General features: G+C 49.2%; 2 protein-coding genes across 8 annotated transcripts in view; one reads left to right on the plus strand and one right to left on the minus strand.

Moving 5' to 3' along the window:
• The window catches only part of PIAS1 (protein inhibitor of activated STAT 1), a 137263-nt gene extending 133046 nt beyond the window's left edge, over positions 1-4217 (plus strand). For 4 of the 7 annotated variants that reach the window (XM_040493077.1, XM_040493079.1, XM_040493078.1 and 1 more), the window contains one exon: positions 218-511. In XM_040493077.1, the coding sequence (XP_040349011.1) occupies positions 218-511 (294 nt within the window). Of the gene's footprint in view, positions 1-217 lie in introns of all 7 variants that reach the window. The other 3 variants (XM_040493076.1, XM_040493081.1, XM_040493083.1) reach the window with 3 other exon arrangements.
• Positions 4218-6756: 2539 nt separating this feature from the next.
• CALML4 (calmodulin like 4) lies at positions 6757-17063 on the minus strand. Its single transcript, XM_040493085.1, is given in 5 exon segments — positions 6757-7075; positions 9856-10044; positions 12158-12298; positions 16651-16681; positions 16792-17063. Coding segments are annotated over 5 exon segments (594 nt in total). The 5' UTR covers positions 16927-17063; the 3' UTR covers positions 6757-6977.
• Positions 17064-18224: the final 1161 nt, after the last annotated feature.

The following is an 18224-nucleotide window of genomic DNA, read 5'->3' on the forward strand; positions in this document are numbered from 1 at the left end:
CCCCCCCCCCCCCCCCCCCCCCCGGTTTCAAATATAAAAATGTTCTCAAGATCAAGAACGTGATCATTACATACGGCCATTTGACTGTGAAATGTTGCAGTAGATATTTCAGGCATACCAGATATGCAGTATGTATTAAGTTGAGGACTTTGTTCTGCTGAGAAGGTCTATGAATTTAGAATTGATGGGTGTTTTGTCTTCTGTCTTCCCTCCCCAGCATTATAACACCTCCCTCCTTGCTGCCGCCGCAGCAGCGGTTTCCGATGATCAAGACCTCTTACACTCGTCTCGGTTTTTTCCGTATACCTCCTCACAGATGTTTCTCGATCAGTTAAGTGCAGGAGGCAGTACTTCTCTGCCAACCACCAATGGAAGCAGTAGTGGCAGTAACAGCAGCCTCGTGTCCTCCAACAGCCTGCGGGAGAGCCACAGCCACACCGTTGCCAACAGGAGCAGCGCGGACACGGCGTCCATCTTCGGCATCATCCCAGACATCATCTCGTTGGACTGATTCCCTCGCCCCTGCTGCTCCCACCCCTACCCGAGATTAAATGAACTTGGCAGAAAGAAGAGAACTTTGTGCTATGTTTTACCTTATTCTGTTTAGAAAAGTACACAAGCGTGTTTTTTTTTTCCTTTTTTTAGGGAAAAAATTAAAAGAAATGTACAGAGAACAAAACTATATTTTCAGTTTTACTTTTGTATATAAATCTAAGACTGCCTGTCTGATAAAACACTTGTAAAAAACAAAAAAAAAAGGAAAGAAAAGAAAAAAAGAAAAAAAAAAATACCCACAAACCACCTTCAGTTCATTTTTTTCTGGATTCCGAAGATTTTTTTTTTTCATCATTCGTCCTATGGGTTTGGTTTTATTTTACTTCAATGGCATTATTTTATTTGCAATAACAGAAAAGGAATTGCATGTATGAAGTTTTAAATTGTGGGCTTTTCTTTGTTGTGGGGAGGGGGCTGGGGGGAGATCGTTTTAATTTCCATTTTCTAAAAAGGACAGACTTGGATTCTGTTTGTGCGTGTGCATATTTTATTCAGCCTTAAATTATAAATCTCATCTGTCCCACTGCATTCCCTGTGTATTTTCAGGACATAGCTCGTGGGTGTGTGTGTTCAGTGTGTGTGTCTGTGTATATTTTTCTGTCGTTACTGTTCCTTCTCCTCCCGAGTTTTCTGCATTCAGTTGATAAATCAGTTGCCTGCTTCTCTCAAAGTGCTTTGAAGGTCTTGAACTCCCGTATGAGCATCTTTAGTGCTGTCCCAGTTGCATGTTCCCCATCACATATTCTCTCTTATTTGCTGGATACCCCCTGAGAATATGTTCTAGAGATTTGGAGTAAAGCTGTCTGGATAAAGGAGGAGGCTTGGCAGACCTGTGAATAATACACTTTAGTCTAGTTCTTCCTTCTAAATTTGGATTGCCAGTATTATGTATTTAAACCAAGTCTGTGAACACCTGCCTTTTTGGCCACGGGGTAACAAGTTTTCATGAAGATCTTCATGCCAAAGTAGGAAGTAAAAATAGCTTCAAAAGCCCTGTTGGGTGTCTTGTGCAGCTGACAGAGGTAAGGTTACATCGCTTCGAAAAAGAAAGCAAGACAGTCGATTACCCTAAAAGTAAATTCTCTTTGGAAAACACAGTGCACCACACACGTCCGTCTAGAAATCCACTATCTGATAAACAGTTAAAATGCAAAATAGGCTTGAGTCTTAGTCGATTTACTCCCTGGTTCTGAGTGAACTTCTTTTCTTAGCCTTGCTGTCTTGTTTGTTTTATTTTTTCTTCACCTTTTAAAGACACGCATGACATAGGAAAGTCAATATTGTTTCCTTTTTTCTTTTTTCTTTCTCTCTCTTTTTTTAAGAATTCATGGATCAATCTAATCTTATTAATAATGGAGCATGTAAATATAGTGAGAACTGTTTTTCAGGAGATGAGTGTGGGTTGGAGGGAAGGAAGGTGGTTCTACTTGTGTTCCAGAATCCTCATCAGAGAAGGTATCTTGTCCTTCGGGGAGCACCTGAAGGTGTGGAGGGGTTTAGCCAGTTTAACAGAAAAGATGGAGGAAGGAGCATAACGCTTACCAGTTTCCCAGCCTGGATTTCTATATCACGACTGTTTATGTTCTCAGAGTTGATGAAGGACCACCTTTGTGTATAAAAGTGTTGCTTCAACCTTGCAATGGTAAACAAAATGACCTGCTTTATCCGGGTAGAATTCAAGATGGTTGTATCTTCAGTTGTATGATAAAAACGGTTCACATGACTGTGTGGCATCTAAAAATAATACCTGTTTTTACAGCATCTCTCTGCCACTAAATTGTTGACTTGAATTTTGAAAAACAAGTTGGTGTTGATATGTATATGTGTGTGTGTATATATGTATTTATAGACAAGTGTGTGTGAGTGACACGTGAGTTAATAGTCTTCCCCTACGCATGTGTATCCACACACACATGGCTGAGTTATAGTCACTAAACAATTTGCAATAAAAACAAAAGATTCATTGTCGGTGAAAACAGGAATTAGTGTTTTAATAAATCTGCTCTTATGGTGAGTAAACTCTTTAAGAACGCTCGTTGCCATATTAACTTAGGCTAAGATTTAAGAGTACCATAATTTGTGTCTAAATTCAGACTGAGATAGAAATCACTCAAGTTGTGGGGTGTTGCTTCTTATTTCACACTGTAATAGGAAACATCATTTCTATTAATTCAGCTACCTAAAATGAATAGTTTTCTGTATCCTCTTTTCTTTGTTTTTCTGTCATTGTTGTTAGTGGTCTCAAAATTCTGATCAGTAACTTTGTGTGTAGTGCTGAATCCCAAACTCTGAATGATCCAGTTGAAAACCCATCCCTGTCCTTCCTTCAGCTGAGGTTTGGGGATGGTGAGTTTCCCTCAGTGTCCTGCATTATACCAGACTAAAGGAAGAACAGGTAATAAATAGGGAGAAAGAAATGTCTGTCTAGTGGCTTTGGTCATGTCTCCACAGGAGAAACGAACCATTCGATTGTCTTTTGATTTTAGTTCATTCCACTCTAAGGAGTTTGTTTCTTTCAGTTGTTGGCTTGCCAGTGTCGCAGTAGCAGTAGCTATCCCTCTGTTGGTCTCTTGGTCAACACTGGTCCATCAGACTGTTTTGATCGGTAGTCGTTATTGGTAGAGTCATGCCCTGCACCGTTATCTTCTAAGTTAAAAAAAAAAAAAAAGTGCACAGGCATTTCATCGGTTTTTTTCCTTAACCCACCCTCACCCCACGCCAACACTGACATGCTGTCTGTGGACGAAGAGCGATTCCCAGAATCTTTAGGCAAGCTGCCACCATCCCCTTGCCGTGGGCTTTCCCAGTAGGTGCACATATGTTTCTGTTTCTGTACAGTACTCTGTATTTTTTGATAAAATAGCTATTTGACTTAGCAGGGTTGAAGTGGCTTTTAATTATCTTGTGGGCATTATTGGACACATCTTTTTAAAAACAATCTGACCTTAATCGTGCCACACTTGGTTGACTAATTTATTTTGAGCATTAAAGTTTTTCTTCTGTTAATTTAGACATTATCACAATTCTGTATCGTTACTGACTTAGGAAAGATTGCACTTAAGCTTCTGTTAAATGTGATTTCTTGGCAGATTTTCCTTTGAGTCAAATGTCTGAAACAATGAACATATATCCCAGTTTTAAACTAACTAATTGTGGAAAGAACATTTTTAAACAATTCCAAGTTTAAATCCATAAGACACTTCAAGATCTTCAGAACTTTAAAGCACATTTAAAATTATTTTAGTAAGAATTTTGTTTTATCAATACATGTTGAATTCTGTTTTTTAGTTAAAAAAAAAAACCACAAAGCTTAGATTTCAGAAAGAGGGAGGGAGAATAGCTGGTGGTCCCAGAGTGTGCTGCTGTTAATTGTTTAATTAACAAAGGGGAAATGTATATAAACAGATATAAAAGTTACCATAAATTCCATGAACTTAAATCTGTGATTCATTGCCTTAAAACTTTCTCTCTTAGAATTTCCATACCGCATGCCAAACCAGTAAAATGGCTTTTAAAAATGTATAGTAGACCAATGTCAGTTTGTATAAAAGTACCAAGTGAAAATATTTATTACATGCATTGGAAAAAAATTGTTTACCTATTGAATGTTACCTGTTTATGTAGAGCTCTTTAGATGTAATAAAAGAAAAGCCTTCAGTTAATTTGTCTTCTGTAAAATATACTGTGGGTATGCAAGGGACCATCCCCGTAAGAAAACTGATAATGCTTGGTGTTTCAGAGCACCATTCATCCAGAGATTTCAAAGCATGGCAGTTAATTCCCTTGCAACATGCTTTGAGGTAAGTAATGCATATACAGCCATCATTCCCCCTTTCTTACTGAAATATGGCAAGCTTTGTACTGAAACCACAGCATCTGTTTAGTTTTAAATCTATTTGATAATCTGCAGTTTGAGTGCCAAGAGAGGTGTGGCCTGTTTTTGTAAACAACGTTAGGTGCTAGGTAAACCAACTGGGATTTCAGGAATGAACAAGAAACGGCCTTGGGGTAGTAAGAGAAGGCCTTTCCTGGGGTAGAGGTTTCAGTGAGAACGAGTCACAGGGTCTTGGAGTCCTAGCCACTGAACACCCGGAATTAGGAACACGGAGTCGGTGCAGATGAGCCCAGGCTCTAACGACCAAGCCACTCAGGGGCTTTGGGCAAGCGATACTTCCTGGTAGGAAAATGAGATTGATAAAACTTTGCTTTAAAACCATCCTGGGACCATTCAGTGACAAACATTTAAAAAGCTTGGAGGGGAAGTACCCTTGTTTATTATTTTAGTCCAGAACTTCCTTTCCTGTCCTATCTAACTCCTAGGTATCTGCTGTATCATCCGTGGTATTCCAGAATGGCTGTGCAGGACTTGCTTCCTCATGTCCATGACGAGTCAAAAAGAGATGTGGGGCCAGGACCCCTAAGCCTTGGCTGAAAGTGAAATGTAGCAGTTCTCAATGGGGTACCGCAGAGAAGCCTTCAGGTAACGAAATTTAAGCACCAGCATACACACAACACCCCCCCCCCCCCCAACTTGCTTTGGCCTCTAAAAGGGCCCTGGGAACAGCCCTAGCAATTCTGTATATTTATTTATGTGTGTGTGTTTTTTTTAATGTTTATTTACTTTTGAGAGAGAGAAAGACAGTGTGTGTGTCGGGGAGGGGCAGAGAGAGGTGGGGGGAGACACAGAATCCAAAACAGGCTCCAGGCTCTGAGCTGTCAGCACAGCCTGATGCAGGGCTGGAACTGGTGAACTGCGAGATCGCCACCAGAGCCACCCAGGCGCCCCTCTCTTCATGTATTCTTAAAAGAAGGCCATCAAATTGTATAAGCCTCAGGCCCCACAAATCCTGGATGTGCCCCTGCACCATGTGAACCTGGGCTCCCCAGCCAGATATCTGGTCACAAGTTCACCTACTTGGTGTCGGGGCCATTTACTGCCTGCCCCCAAGAGTGCTCGGAAAATGACCTTGGTTAGGTCTGAAGCCACAGCATCGGGAGATGGTTGCAGTAACATGGGGACCGATCTGTCCCTTGCAGTTTCCCTTGTGCCTAGCCCTTAGATTTGTGTTTTGTGTTTTGTGTAACCTCCCAAAAGACACACCTCCCTCTGAATTGAGTTTTCTTTTGCTTTGGCCACTAAGGTGCCATTAAAAAGCCACAAGCCCACAGAGCCCAATTTTGATACATATAAGGATGAAAATCCCTGTACTTAGAGCTCTGCCCTGCCCCGGCTTAAACGTGCTAGTGTGTGACTCCACCCCTTTTTAGGGCTGTGCTGACACTGCCAGTGGATCCACAAATTTGTTGAGCACATGGGCAGCACCAGCCTGGCACCTCCTGGGTACATGAGTCACTTAAAAATCTCCAGCTGGAAGAGGCCCCAGCAGGGCTCTCGCTGTGTCCCAGCCATGGCCGGTTGCTCCCCTCATTACTTGCCATTAGTCTTGGGGGGAAATGGCTTGAAGCCATGATCAATTTGGCCCACTTGAGCCGACCCCTCCTAGTGCCGTGACCCTCTCCGATAACAGTAGAGCTCGAAATTCAGACGGGAGCTCCTCTCAAGCTCTGCGGGGTCCTGATGAATGCAACGTGTCACATCTGACGTCCTGTGGTGTGGGCTGTAAAGCCAGATCACTCTTCCTGCTGTTTAGCCGATGCCGCCCTGTTTTAACACGACGGTTTTCACTCTATGGTCTGTGTTTATGAATGAATATCCCGAACTGTGTCACTATGTGCTGAGCTGGGAATAAGAATTTGTAAGCGGCCCCGTGGTGCCACAAGAAATGTTAACCATGATCTTTCGTTCATTTGTTTTAGCTCTTTGCTTGATGCTGGTTCTCAGCTAGCACTGGCTTTGCCTTGGAAACGTGGAAGATGGTTCCAGCACCCAAATACAGAATAGTGTCTTTTGGTAGATTGTCCTTTTTAGGAGAGCCACCCACATGGTAACTCAGGACCGCACAGTGCTCTGCGATTGGCAATGGCGGTTTCAGGCCACTATTTCAGACCATCCTCAGGGGGCTCTGTGAGGTAAGGAGTAGGAATCTAACTTTAGGAATCCAGCTGAGGCTTTGAGGGGGTGAAACGACTTACCCAGAGTCCAGAGTCACATAGCTTGGCAAATGGCAGAGTCAGAAGTGGAACCCAGGCCCAACTCCAAACCTTGGGCTCTTTCGATGCTATAAAGGGCTGGACTAATGGTAGTTATTAAAATCAGTATAAATCTTTTTATTAAAGGCCTGCTGATGCCACGGCTGAGATCCTTTAGTCTCAGAGCCAAGCTACCCTCTGGTACCGTCGGGTCATGTCACCCCGCTGCCATGTTCACCATTTCCCCAGAGGGAGCGGAACACTTTTCCTTTCAGAAGCTCCTCAGTCTGCATCTCCAGGGCCAGGGGGAGGCTCCCTCACATCCTCTTCGCTCAGTAGTCCTGCACAGGGATGGTGATCTTGTCGATAAATTCATCATACTTCACTTTGCCATTTGGTTCAATCTCTGCTTCCCTGAAAAGATCGTCCACTGCAAAAAATCACATTAATTTTTCAGGTTGGCCATAGTGTTACATGATAGGACATCGAGTCAATTACTGGGGGGCTGAGGCTCCCCAGAGGTCTTCCCTTGTGTCCAATGGACCGTTCCTGTAGACTAAGTAATAAACTAGTGAACAGAACAGGACAACCCATCCCCTGTCCCTGAAGGCCACTGATTCACTTTTGAGCTAATCAGGCTTTCTGCAGGGGCCAGGATAGAGGGTAAGGAGGTGTACTAAGTGAGGATTAAGCCACTGAAGCCACTTTGTGCTTGTTTTTCTCTTCATCTTTTTTTAAGAAAAATATCTGACCCCTGTGCCTGTATTTCCAGAAACGTTTGATGTGGATTTTACCTCCTATAGCCCACCCTCTCAGCCTCCCAGCAGAACAGACAGCCTCAGCAGCCCCATCCTGGGCCACCCTGTCCCTGGCTTTGGCCTGCCAGCTCTCCCTTCCAAATTGGCATGCCCCACCCTAAGAAGGGACTTGGTGACAAGTGGTGTCGGCCACCATCACCTCTCTTTTAAGACGTGTGTGTTTAGGGATGGGGGTAGTATGAGAGAAAATAAATTCAACTGTGTCTAAAGCTCATAGTATACAAAACTGTCATTGTTCTCTGACATTGCTAAAAAAAAAAAAATCATTTACTTGTTTCTTCTGGTTCTGGATTCCTCAGACAAAATACTAGCTTGTCCCAGATGTTGGCAAGAAAGGCCATTTCGGCTTACGTTTCTCCACACTGGCCTCATGGGGCCAGCCTACCTTTGGCTCTTTGGGCCATCCTCATCCTCTTGCAAAAACCGTTTCACTGCCCTGTGTCAACTTCCCTGGCACTAGATGTCCCCGACACACAATTCTGGGCAGTTGGGAAATAGCCCGTGATTCTCTGCTCAACCGTCCATCCTCCCCTAAAATGTAATTACTCTGCTGTGTGCCTAAGCTGATGGTAATTCTGAGTATGTTTAGAATGTTGCGGAGACTGTAATTTATCTTGTTTCCTGAAGAAGCTTCTACCCATCATCCATTTGGTTCAGACCTTCCCAGTGGACAGGCCCAACACCAGCTTGCGACATCAAGCACTGCAGCCTTCTCCTGTCCAGAGAAGGGGCCGCACTTCACGGTCAAGTGCTGATGATGCCTTCTGGGTAGAGCGGTGGGTCCCTCTGACCCCATAAAGAACCAGGGTGCTGAAATTCTAAGCCTGTCCCAGGCCTTCGAATGGAGGCCTCCCTGGCAGCCTTCTCCAGCTGTTTGGAGGATGCTTCTTAATACAATTGAAGGTTTTCTTTCAGTCATCCAGGGTAAAAGATTCCTACTTCTAGTATCATGTTTCCTCTCTCCCACAACGAGAGGAAGGGAAATCAGGCTTCCCGCCTGTCTGGAACACATTACCAGTTTGTTTGAAATGTCACTTCACTGGTTAAACAAACAAGATGCGTGTGAGTTTGGGGGCCATGGTGTTGCTTTAGACTGAGATCATTAACCATAAGAATTAAGGTCCCAGCCGGCCCCCTCTGCCAACACGCCGCCTGGAACATAAAAGGCCGAGCGGTGTCCTCAGAGCCTGAGAGCGAAGGCGAGCCCCTGTTTTTCCCCGGTTCACATTAACACAGCTACAGTGAGAGATGGGATCGTGATAGCTGGCAGCCTGAAAAAGCGGGGGAAAGCTGAATCTGCCGTCTGTAGCGCTATTTTTAAATGTGCTGTGCCTTAGTGACTGCGGATAAAATCTTAAGTAGACTGCTTTACAGAATGTTAGCTCTTGGGAGGATCTGAGGGACTGTCTATTGTAACATTGTTTCCCAAAGGGAAAACCGAGGAGAGTGAGAGAGGTTAAGAAACTCATCTGAGGTCCCGCAAATGAGGCGGGGGGGGGGGGGGGGGGGGTGACAAGGAGTCCAATCTAATTCAAACCACAACCTTGCAACCCCTCCGCTGGTCCCTTATGATTTAACCAAAGGCTAAAAGGTCCACGGTTACTGAAGCCTTTTCCTCCGGCCTGCTTGTGTCCTAGCCCAGCCCTCCCGGCCCCACCACAGGCAGGCCCAGCGGCCTAACTGGAAATGCCAGCCTCTGGTGGCCAGCCTGGGATGGCTGGTGTGGCAGGGCCCAGGGGCTAGGCTGGAAGATTGCCAGCGGATGGCCCAACATTGGGGTCATCCCATAGAGCGTCCAAAGGGCTTTCCCAGAAGACCCTGGCCCCTTGTCCTGCTCTGAGGTAGGAAGGCACACTGAGCTGCTAGAAGGTGCCAGGCAAAGGCCACCACGGACGCTCCTTATGGATGAGCTCTTAAAGCTGGCTGAATCGTGAGGAGAGGGAGCAGAGTAGCATCTCAGTTTGGAAGCTCTTGGCATTAGCGACAACTTCAGAAGACAGCCCTGGCAAGGGGAAAGAGGCTCGGGGGACGTGCGTGTGTCCAACTGACCTGCATTCAACAACTAGCTGTTACCCGCCAGTCACTCGTGTCACCATTTAGCAGTGTAAGGGGGCCACTAGTGCCCCCAGGACTGTCGTGAGCGCTAAATGAAGGCCCATAGTAAGGCCCAAGTAGATCTGGGCTGGGTTTCCCCGGGTCTTCCCTTCACCCTGGCAGACTTCCTCTGTCACTCTTGGGCCCCCTCGTTCTTCCCCTGGGCTCCAGAGTTCACTGAGCAGCCATCTGGGGCATGCATCAAATGCGGTGTGTGCACAGTCCTGCCGGCGTGGTGTCCTTCCCCCAACTCCCTAATCCTCCCCTGCTGTTAGGAAGCAGGGACCCAAGCCTTTACCTTCCTTGTGGGTGAGCTTCTCCCCCAGTGTCATGAGTTTTGACCGCAGCTCGGACGCCATGATGTAGCCTTTCTTCTCCTTGTCTGCCATCAACATGGCCAAGAGGATTTCTTTCTTTGGGTCCTCTTGTTTTATTTGCGTGTGCATAATGGTCAGGAACGTGGAGAAATCCAGCTCTCCGTTTCTGTCTGGGAAACCCACAAACACAGCAGACTGAGCAGGGAGGGAAGAGCTAACTGGCCCCCTGCCCAAGTCTTTATGGCCAGTTCAAGGGCCACCTACTTCAGGGAGTGCCGTGATGGTGCTGGCGTTATAGTGAGGATGCGGCTGAGATCCCACCATGGATCTGCCTCATTCAGTCCTCCCAGTAATCCTCAGTGACCATGGCTACCATTGCCCATTTTGCCCACTAAGGAGACAGAGGCCCCAGAGCGTGGGGTCATCTCACAGAGCAGTGGCAGGACCAGGATGGAGCACACTTCCTCTGCCCCTCTTCCGGGTGTTTCCCTCCTGCCCTGAACTGGAGGGAGGTACCCCACGCGTCTATGCTTGCAGCCACTGCAGTACATCCGCAAGGACGCACAGGTGACCCACCTGGAACCTCAGGCCCCAGTCCCACCCGCTCACCTGCCTTTCTCCTCACTGCAGCCTCTGGCCTAGGCTCCCCAGCCCAGGCCCCTCCTCCAGGCGCGCCTGGGCCCCTCAACCCAGGCCCTGACCGGCTACAAGTGCAGGAAGTCAGAACTTCCCCTCACCACAAGTTCCTGTTTGGAGGAGACAGAAGCCAAAGGAAACCACCACCCCTTCAGAGCTGGAAACAGGGGATCTCAGTCACGAAGCACCCCATCACCAGGCTCCGGATCTTCAGAGGCCTGCCTCCAGGATGGGCTCCTAGCTCTGCCACAGGTATGCTCTGCTGGGACCCCAGGGTAACCCTAGCAGGTGGTGCGAACCCATCTGCAAGACGAGCAACGAGGTGCAGACACCGAGGCCTTTGGGCTCCAGGTCAAGTGCTCTTTCTGGTCTACCTCCTTCCTCTGGGCCAGTCTTTCCTTCCTGTGTGTCCAGCTACCAGTGCAACATCCATCCTGGCCTCTGACACCTCTCTTTTTGGGTTTTCTTATTTTTGTTTCTTTAAAAAAATTAAAAAAAATTTTTTTAATGTTTATTTTTGAGAGAGAGAGAGAGAGAGAGAGCATGCGTGGGACAGAGGCAAAGAGAGAGGGAGATACAGAATCCGAAGCAAGATCCAGGCTCTGAGCTGTCAGCACAGAGCCCAACATGGGGCTTGAACTCACGAACTGTGAGATCAGGACCTGAGCTGAAGTCGGACGCTTAACGGACTGAGCCACCCAGGCACCCCTAAAAAATAAATTTTTTAAATTATTTTTTAAATTTAATTAGAGAGAGCATGCACAAGTGGGGGAGAGGGGCAGAGGGAGAAAGAGAGAGAATCTTAAGCAGACTCCACGCTCAGTGAAGAGCCTGATGGCAGGCTCAGTCCCACGACCCTGGGATCATGACCCAAGACAAAATCGAGAGTCAGATGCTCAACTGACTGAGCCATCCAGGTGCCCTTCCCCCCAAAAATAAATTAACAAAAAAATAAAACTTGTTTCTAGTTATCAAAGTCCTATATGTTCCCACTGTCAAACAAACAAGAAACAACAATAAAGGGTATACAAATCATCCCTAATCCCATCTCCAGAGAGAACAATTTGGTAGCATCTTGGGTGGGTTTCCTTCTACCCTTTTTCTCAGAGTGTTGCATCGTTTTTAGGAGGTCAGTCTTTGGAAGAAGAATCAGGTCCCAACCCTGATTCCACCATTGGCTTAAGAACTTGGGCAAGTTACCTAATGGTTCTGACCCTTGGTTTTTACCTATGAAACAGGATGATGCCTACTTCACAGTTGTTTGAGCTAAGCACGTGACAAGTACTCAGTGAAGGGAGACACGGGGGATCGCTGTTAGCCCTATCTGTACGGCAGGTTTGTGATGACCTAGTTGGAACGTCTAGATCCTGTGGTCCCCTGTGCGAGATGGGGTGGGGGTGGGGGGGTCACTGGTTGCTATGAGGATTCAAGGAAGCCTGAGGGATACACTGTACCCCTGGCCAGATGTCTCCACAGCTAGCGCTGGTGAGTTCTGACTCCCACCTGCCCCTCCACCAGCTGAGCTGTTCACACCCCCACCCTCTGGGCCACCCCCTGCTGGGCCCCTCCCCAGGACCAGAGCTGCCGGGCTCAGGGCCCACCCACCAGCCCAGAGAGTGTATTCCCCTCCGGCAAGCGCCCACTCACCGATCCCGTGAGTCTGCAGGTGCCGCTGCACCTCTCCAGGTGTCGGGCTGGCCCCCAGGCACCTCATCACCACCATGAGGTCAGTGGCTTTTATCTTCCCCCGCTGCTGCTTGTCATACAGGGAGAAGCATTCCTTGTACTCTGTGCACAGCCCAGAAGAGAGAGTCAGCGGCACATACTTGCTCTCCACCCCCATGCCCTCTCTGTCCTCCCTTTCCCTTCCCTCCCCCTTCCTTTTGCTGACTCCCTCTCCTCCTCCCCTCTTAGAGTTGCCAGATACAGCAAATGAAAATACAGGGCTGCCATATCCTATTGACTAGAAGCAAGTTACGGTTTCCACCGACACTCAGGGGTAGGGGATCATACTGGAACATGATTACTAGGAGATGGGGATCCTGAGGGCCGCACTAACATCTATCCAACACACCACGTGTTGCAAAGAATCTAGGGTGACCATGTACATCCTGCTAGACATGCACCAGGGGCTTTCTGCTTTCAGTGCGTCATGTGTTGTCTGTGCTATTCTGTGACAATATTTGTCGTAGCATTGCTTGTTACAGTAGAAGATTGGAAACAACCTAACTATATATCAATGGAAGATTGGCTAAATATATTACATTATAGTCATAGCATGTACTATTTTGCAGCTGTTTAAAAAAAATGAAGCAGAATCATATACACAAATCAAAACAATCTCCAAGAACAGAGCTAAGTAAAACTAAGGCAAAGGACATAATAGTCCATCTAATATGCTGCCATTTGTGTTAAAATAAATAACGGGGGAAAGGGAGAGAAATACCACTTAATGATAGAAATAATTGGAAAAATTGCCTGAAGGAAAATGGAAGACTGAGGAATAGGAATGGGAGAGAAACTTTACACTGGATATATTTTTTACTTATTTTTTAACTATGTGTATCCTGCCTATTCAAAAATAGAGTAATAAGAATTTTTTAAGGAAAAAAAATTACAGGGCTGCCAAGTTAAACTGAACTTCAGATAAACAGTGAATACATTTTTAGTATAAGTATGTCCCGCATTTTGCATGGGATATACTTATACTAAAAGGTTTTTGCTGTTTATCTGAAATCCAGATTTAACTGGGTGTCCGGTATTTTATCTGGCAACCCTATCACCCTCCTTCTCCTGACTTCCCTTCTGTCTCCTCCCTCGCTCTCCCTTCCTGCCTCTCCCTCTTCCCTTCCTTCTCTTTTCTCTTCTCTTTTCTCTCCCTCCCTAACTGAATAAAACCAGAGGAAAGCAATCCTACCCTCCAGGGCCAGCCCATGGAGACCAGGAATCTACAGCAGGGCGTCCAGGCTCCAGGGCACCTTGGCAAAGACAGCTTATGTGGGAAACCAGGGAAATAATGCCTCCGGGTTACTGAGAGGAGCAGAAATCCCTTCTGGGAAGGCCTGGCAGAGAATGGCTCTCCTATGTGGCGACAGTTATTGTCACAACTGTGGGCACTGCTGTGTCCACTCTCCAGCCCGCCGCCTCCAGGCTGCCGAACCCTCAAGCTGTCCTCTGACACAAGCCCTGGTCCTGTTCTCAAAGACAGGGGTGCTGCCGGGACGTTGTCCCAGGCTCTGACTAAATCTGGCTTGCTGCTGTCCTCAACCCTTCCTCCCTGGGGGAGACACAATGGCTGCCAGAGCTGAGGCTTCTCTAGACCCAGTCTCAAGGCCCAGGGGAGCCCAGCTCTCAGCCCTGAGGGCACAGTGAGGCCAGCAGGGAGCTGGGGAAGATCCTGGGCCCCACCACTGAGATTCCCATTCAGGCTGGGTGGGGCTGCCATCAGAATTGGTCAAAATCTGCCCAGGGGGGCTCTCCAATCCCTGAGGCCCACAGGGTGGTGCACCCCCCCATCGGGGCCTCTCAGCATCCAGCTCCTCTGTTCTTCATACCACCTGGCTGGTGCCTCAGAGGCTGGGCCCTAGGCTCCCTACCTGTAATAATAATAACAAAAAAATGGCGGCTTACAGTACTGAGCACTTCACCTGGGCCCGGTTCATCCTGCAATGACCCTGTGATGCACCAACGTGGTACCTCTACCCTTCCCATTGTGTAGAGGGGGCCACTGAAGGCTGGGCGGCTGAGGGCCTGGCTCCTGAAGTTCAGCTCCACCCTCGAGGCCACTCTGGATCCCAGATTCCCAGGCAGAGGCCACCAGAGGGCAGAAGGGGATGAGGGGAGAGGGACGGAAGGTCCCCAGTTTAGCCCCTTCAGTTCCCCGATTAAGGCCTCTCCTTGCAGCCTAGGATTTCAGCAGAGCTGCTAATAAAAGGCAGCCTCCCCGGTGGGGTTTAGAGACGATTAGTTGCCTTTGTGTCTGCGGAGAGGTTGAAGGGGAAGGCCTAGCCCTTTCAGAACTTTCCAGAGCCTGGGCTCGGAGAGGGCCAGAACACATATGTGACCAGGGAGCAGAAACTGAAGTGTCCCAGGGAAGCAGCACCAGAGCCTGGCCTACGATCCCGCCTTTGGTTCCTGCAAAACCTAACTCCCTCCAAGAGGGCCCAGTGCCATCACCTTATATGGAGGGATAGAGCGGGGGCTGCCCTGCATGTAGGCCTTAAAACTCCCACAGCGCCCTTCCTGGGGACCTCTCACGGCCACCCCACCTTGTCTTCTGTCAGTTTGCCCTCTGAGACCTCATCCTATGACAGCTTTTCAGACCAGTGCTGCAAGGCAGTCATCACAGGTCATGGGGCCTGGAATCAGACAGATTCTACAGATGGGCAAACTTTCTCTCCCACTTGGATCAGTAACTGGGACGGTGCCCCTGACATCAGCAGGGCTAGGGGCAAATGGAGTCCCATCGCCTAATAGACTGTTTCATAAAATACGTTCTTTCTTCCCACCTTGACAAATATACCATCGAAAGATCTGGAAGGCCAGATCTGAACTGGATCTCCCCTGCTGGAACAAAACAGCAAGGCTGTTACATTTATTTCCCAATAAATGTAATGTCGCTAAATCTGATAAGTGAGCTACTATTACACTATTTCTCACCCTTGGACAGATTACATTCATGAAACTGAACCCTCTTTCAAATCTTCAGCACTACTGATTGCAATAGGGCTATTTTAAAACATTTGCTGTATAGATGCAGGGATTGGAACACTGTTTGATGCTACATTACTCAGTAATGGCTCATTTCAACAACCAGCTCAGAGTACTCCTAAAATTATACCACCTGGCTTATGCTAGTTAGAGCAAGTCTGGGTGACACCAGCCCGAGGCAGGCCCAGGGTCGTGTGTATGACGGCCTCCTCTCTGTCCCTTGCTCACAGCAGCCTGGTGAGTCAGCGTCATTCTCCCTACTTCACAGATGAGAACACTGAGGCTCAGGGGTGACTGGACCCCAGGTCACTGCCTCCAAAACCCCTGGCCTTTCCACTCCAGCGGGCCACATCTGCCCAATCTCTCATTTATTAAGCATTAGTGGCCACTTTCTCGGTGTTGGGTACTGGGATGCAAAGGGAGGATTTCCTTCTTCCCTTCTGGGAGCTCCATAGGTCACTGAGCCTCGGAACCAGGCGTGGGTTGGTGGAGGGGGGTTCACGAGACTGACAGCTGGACTCCAGCCTTGAGTCAACATTCAGTCTGCCCTTCAGACTTGGGCAAGAGAGGTCCCTGCTCTGGCCCTCCTCTTGGGGTGAGCATGTCGAGCGATCTAAGACCAGGTGCTCTCCTGGAGCCTGCAACCCACCCACCCACTCTAGACCAAGCTCCGGGGACCTAGAACTCTGGAATCCCTGCCCAAGGAAGCCTAAGCACACCTCCGGCTCCTGCAGTTGCTAGCTGGGCTCTGCTGCCCACCCCCTGGCTCAGGTCTGGGCCCCTGAGTTCTATGTAAGCCAGATCTCCCCTCCTGGCCTTGTGGACACACCACGCTGTGCTGTGCTGTGCCCAACACTGAGGCCGGCTGGGTGGCAGGCGGGCTAGGGGACTTGGGGAGTAAATGCTCCAAAACTAGGCTGGCTGTCAGGGCACAGGTGACCTCAGAGGCCACCTTAGCCGATCCCCGTTTCACAGATGGGGAGACTGAGGCCCAGAGAGCAGAAGTGCCTGCCCAAGAGTGCAGACCAGGGCTCTTTTGCCTCTCAGCTCCTTTTGTTTGACTCTTAGCCATAAGCAGTTAATGACCGCACTCTCCACCTCCTATCCCTCCTCCCAAATCTAGCTATCAGATCCCCGGAGAAAAACCTCCAGGGCGCCCGCTCCTATCTCCCTAACTTGTAAGTCACACCGACAAATGTCATAGCAACACTTCCACCTCTGAGCCCTACCCCCACCTTCTGGGCTGTGGTGTCCCCGGCAGCAGGCGGCCCCTTGCCTGTGGGTGGGCCCGGCTCTCCCACCAGCCGCTTTCCTTCCCACCGATAAAACAAAACAAAACAAAACAAAACAAAAAAAACGGGCAGAGCAAATTGCCTAATGAGACCCATATTTTGCTGTGAGTTGCTAATTAAAAAGCAAAGCCAACCTACCATTAATTTGGTCCTGGGAAAGAAACTTGGCCTGTAGCAGAGAGAGGAGAACAGTCAGTGAGGGGACTCCAGGAAAGCGCCTCCCGCCCCCCAGTGCGGGGGCGGGGGCAGCCTAGCTGGAAGACACAGCCCCCTACTCACCATCGCGGGGCCTCAGGCTGTCGCCTGTGGGCTCCCGGCTCCCACAACCGCCTGTTCTGTCCCTCTCCTCCCGGCTCCAAGTCGAAAGTCCGCCAAGCTGGGTGGAGGCCCCAGTAATAAATCCGCGGCTGCCATGGAGACCAGGCCCAGTGCCCGGGTCAGATTCCAGCTTCCCTGAGCACAGCTGATGCCCCGCCACCGCCCGGCCAGGGCGACAGGTTTCACTTCTTCACTTCGAGAAAATGAGGCTGCGGAAAGGGCTCCCCCAGGACTCGTCCTGCATCAGGACGCTGATGCTCTGTAGCAAACGGACACGCGCCCTGGTTCCTTCCTGGGAGCCCTCCGTGGACACCGGGAAAGTGTCGGTGAGTACACAGAAGGGGGTCCCTGCCTGGGGAGGGAGTGGGGGGGTGGTCTTTTCTCTCCCCTGGGACTAAGCTGGGGGCTGACAATTCCTGCTTGGTGCCTGGCACTTTGCACCCCGTCTTACTTAAGGCCCATCACACACCATCCTGGAGGCAGCAGGGAGCCCTACCATGGTGGTGCAGCCGGGCAGTGGGCACCCTGCTGCCCAGGCCTCGTGGTACAGAGTGAGGAAGGGACACGGGCTTCCTGCTCTTGGGTTGGATTCAAATCCTTCCCTTGGGTTCATTTGCTGAGTGACCCCGGAGCATCATCTCACTGCTCTGTGCCTCAGTTTCTGCACCAGGCATCATCACAGGACTGTTCAGAGAATAAATGACTAGTGCACAATCGGTTGGTTCCCTTCCCTCCTTCTGGGGACCCTGAGAACAGGGGTGGGGTGATGCCTGCACTGGGGTCTCAGAGCCCACAGCGAGCTACCCAGGGGGTCCAGGGGGAGGCCTCTTAGGTGACTTTCCCCAGTCAGGAAGGCTGCTCTTCATTTCCCTCCTCTGCCACCTAGAACTCCCACCCCCCTGGCAGAAGCTGCTGACATTCCTGCGTCCTCTCACTGGTTTGTGCTGCACTCCCCCCACCTCCAGAAGGGGAGTGTTTCCCCAGGGTCCTCCGCAGCTGCTGGCTCCCTGTCTGTGGGGCCTGCTTTGTTAGGTTTGGCATGGGTGGCCCCACAGGCTGTGCTCTGCACAAGGGCCCCCAGCTCAAGGGATGAGTGGGGCCTGGTGAGGGGCTGCACGTGCCTGGAGGAAGGCAGGAGAGCTCTTGCTAATGTATACAAGGCACGTGGACAGGGGGCCTGCCCTTGGTCCGGCCTCCTTCCCTCCTCGCCTGACCACCTCCACCTGGAAGGTTCGCTTCCCCCAGATGGAATCACTTCTTCACACCTGTTTCTAGGCCCAGAGAATTTCGGCTGGAGGATTTGACTACTCTCTTTTGGGGCTGAGAAGAGGAAAGGCAGGCAGGAGGCAGGAGAGGAGAGGGCTCCTGCTAATAGCCTTGTGGGGAGAAGAGGT

The sequence above is a fragment of the Herpailurus yagouaroundi genome, unplaced genomic scaffold (assembly GCF_014898765.1).
Source record: "Herpailurus yagouaroundi ecotype Mexico unplaced genomic scaffold, PumYag 184, whole genome shotgun sequence".
Classification (NCBI taxonomy): Eukaryota; Metazoa; Chordata; class Mammalia; order Carnivora; family Felidae; genus Herpailurus; species Herpailurus yagouaroundi.